Below are 1,851 nucleotides of genomic sequence, written 5' to 3'. Positions count from 1 at the left end.
CGTGCCTGAGGCTGCTGAAGAGGCTGTCAAGGAGGTGGAACCGGCCGAGCCAGTCGTAGCTCAAGTACCAACTACCACAGTGGATGACGTTTTACCCACACACGAGGAAATCAAGGAGGAAGAGAGCATAGAGCCGGCAAAGGTGGCTGTGGATGACCAGGTGGAGAATGTCGAGCCCAGGGAGAGTGCTTCAGTCGCGATCCTGCAGGAGGGAGAAAAGTTGGCAGTGCCAGAGATCGAGAGTGGTGCACCGGATTCCAGGCATGCGACAGATGCCACAGTGGACGACACACAGCGAGCACCTCCTGCCAGTGAGGACATTCACGAGAACGTGGAAGAGGAGCAATCAAAAGTCGAGGTGCCACATGAAGTTTCCGAACGCGAGGTCGAGCTTGCTGTCCCAGTAAAAGAACTCCCAGAGTCGGGGAATGAAGAAGTCCAGGACCCACAGCATGTGCTTGAGGCCGTTCCCGAGACAGAGGCCGTGCGTGAGGCTGCTGAAGAGGCTGTCAAGGAGGTGGAACCGGCCGAGCCAGTCGTAGCTCAAGTACCACCTGCGAAAGTGGATGACGTCTTACCCGCTCTCGAGGAAATGAAGGAGGAAGAGAGCATAGAGCCGGCCAAGGTGGCTGTGGATGACCAGGTGGAGAATGTCGAGCCCAGGGAGAGTGCTTCAGTCGCGATCCTGCAGGAGGGAGAAAAGTTGGCGGTGCCAGAGATCGAGAGTGGTGCACTGGATTCCATGCATGCGACAGATGCCACAGTGGACGACACACAGCGAGCACCTCCTGCCAGTGAGGACATTCACGACAACGTGGAAGAGGAGCAAAGCAAAGTCGAGGTGCAGCATGAAGTTTCCGAACGCGAGGTCGAGCTTGCTGTCCCAGTAGAAGAACTCCCACAGTCGGGGAACGAAGAAGTCCAGGAGCCACAGCCTGTGCTTGAGGCCGTTCCCGAGACAGAGGCCGTGCCTGAGGCTTCTGAAGAGGATGCCAAAGAGGTGCAACCAGCCGAGCCAGTTGTAGCTCAAGTACCAACCGCGAAAGTGGATGACGTCTTACCCGCACACGAGGAAATCAAGGAGGAAGAGAGCATAGAGCAGGCCAAGGTGGCTGTGGATGACCAGGTGGAGAATTTCAAGCCCAGGGAGAGTGCTTCAGTCGCGATCCTGCAGGAGGGAGAAAAGTTGGCGGTGCCAGAGATCGAGAGTGCTGCTCCAGATTCCATCCATGTGACAGATGCCACAGTGGACGACACACAGCGAGCATCTCCTGCCAGTGAGGACATTCACGACAACGTGGAAGAGGAGCAAACCAAAGTCGAGGTGCAGCATGAAGTTTCCGAACGCAAGGTCGAGCTTGCCGTCCCAGTAGAAGAACTCCCACAGTCAGGGAACGAAGAAGTCCAGCAGCCACAGCCTGTGCTTGAGGCCGTTCCCGAGACAGAGGCCGTGCCTGAGGCTTCTGAAGAGGCTGCCAAAGAGGTGCAACCGGCCGAGCCAGTTGTAGCTCAAGTACCAACCGCGAAAGTGGATGACGTCTTACCCGCACACGAGGAAATCAAGGAGGAAGAGAGCATAGAGCCGGCCAAGGTGGCTGTGGATGACCAGGTGGAGAATGTCGAGCCCAGGGAGAGTGCTTCAGTCGCGATCCTGCAGGAGGGAGAAAAGTTGGCAGTGCCAGAGATCGAGAGTGGTGCACCGGATTCCATGCATGCGACAGATGCCACAGTGGACGACACACAGCGAGCACCTCCTGCCAGTGAGGACATTCACGAGAACGTCGAAGAGGAGCAAAGCAAAGTCGAGGTGCAGCATGAAGTTTCCGAACGCGAGGTCGAGCTGGGATGCCC

General features: G+C 57.2%; 1 protein-coding gene across 1 annotated transcript in view; it reads left to right on the top strand.

Moving 5' to 3' along the window:
* Positions 1 to 1,807, top strand: part of LOC9641040 (titin) — a gene marked incomplete at its 3' end in the record, with an annotated part of 4,522 nt that extends 2,715 nt beyond the window's left edge. The window contains exons 2-5 of the mRNA XM_024667968.1: positions 273 to 608; positions 756 to 1,091; positions 1,239 to 1,574; positions 1,722 to 1,807. Coding sequence (XP_024523736.1) covers positions 273 to 608; positions 756 to 1,091; positions 1,239 to 1,574; positions 1,722 to 1,807 — 1,094 coding nt within the window. The remainder of the gene's footprint in view (positions 1 to 272; positions 609 to 755; positions 1,092 to 1,238; positions 1,575 to 1,721) is intronic.
* Positions 1,808 to 1,851: the final 44 nt, after the last annotated feature.

Source organism: Selaginella moellendorffii, unplaced genomic scaffold, assembly GCF_000143415.4.
Source record: "Selaginella moellendorffii unplaced genomic scaffold, v1.0 SELMOscaffold_273, whole genome shotgun sequence".
Taxonomy (NCBI): Eukaryota; Viridiplantae; Streptophyta; class Lycopodiopsida; order Selaginellales; family Selaginellaceae; genus Selaginella; species Selaginella moellendorffii.
This window is presented reverse-complemented; position numbering and strand designations above follow the sequence as displayed.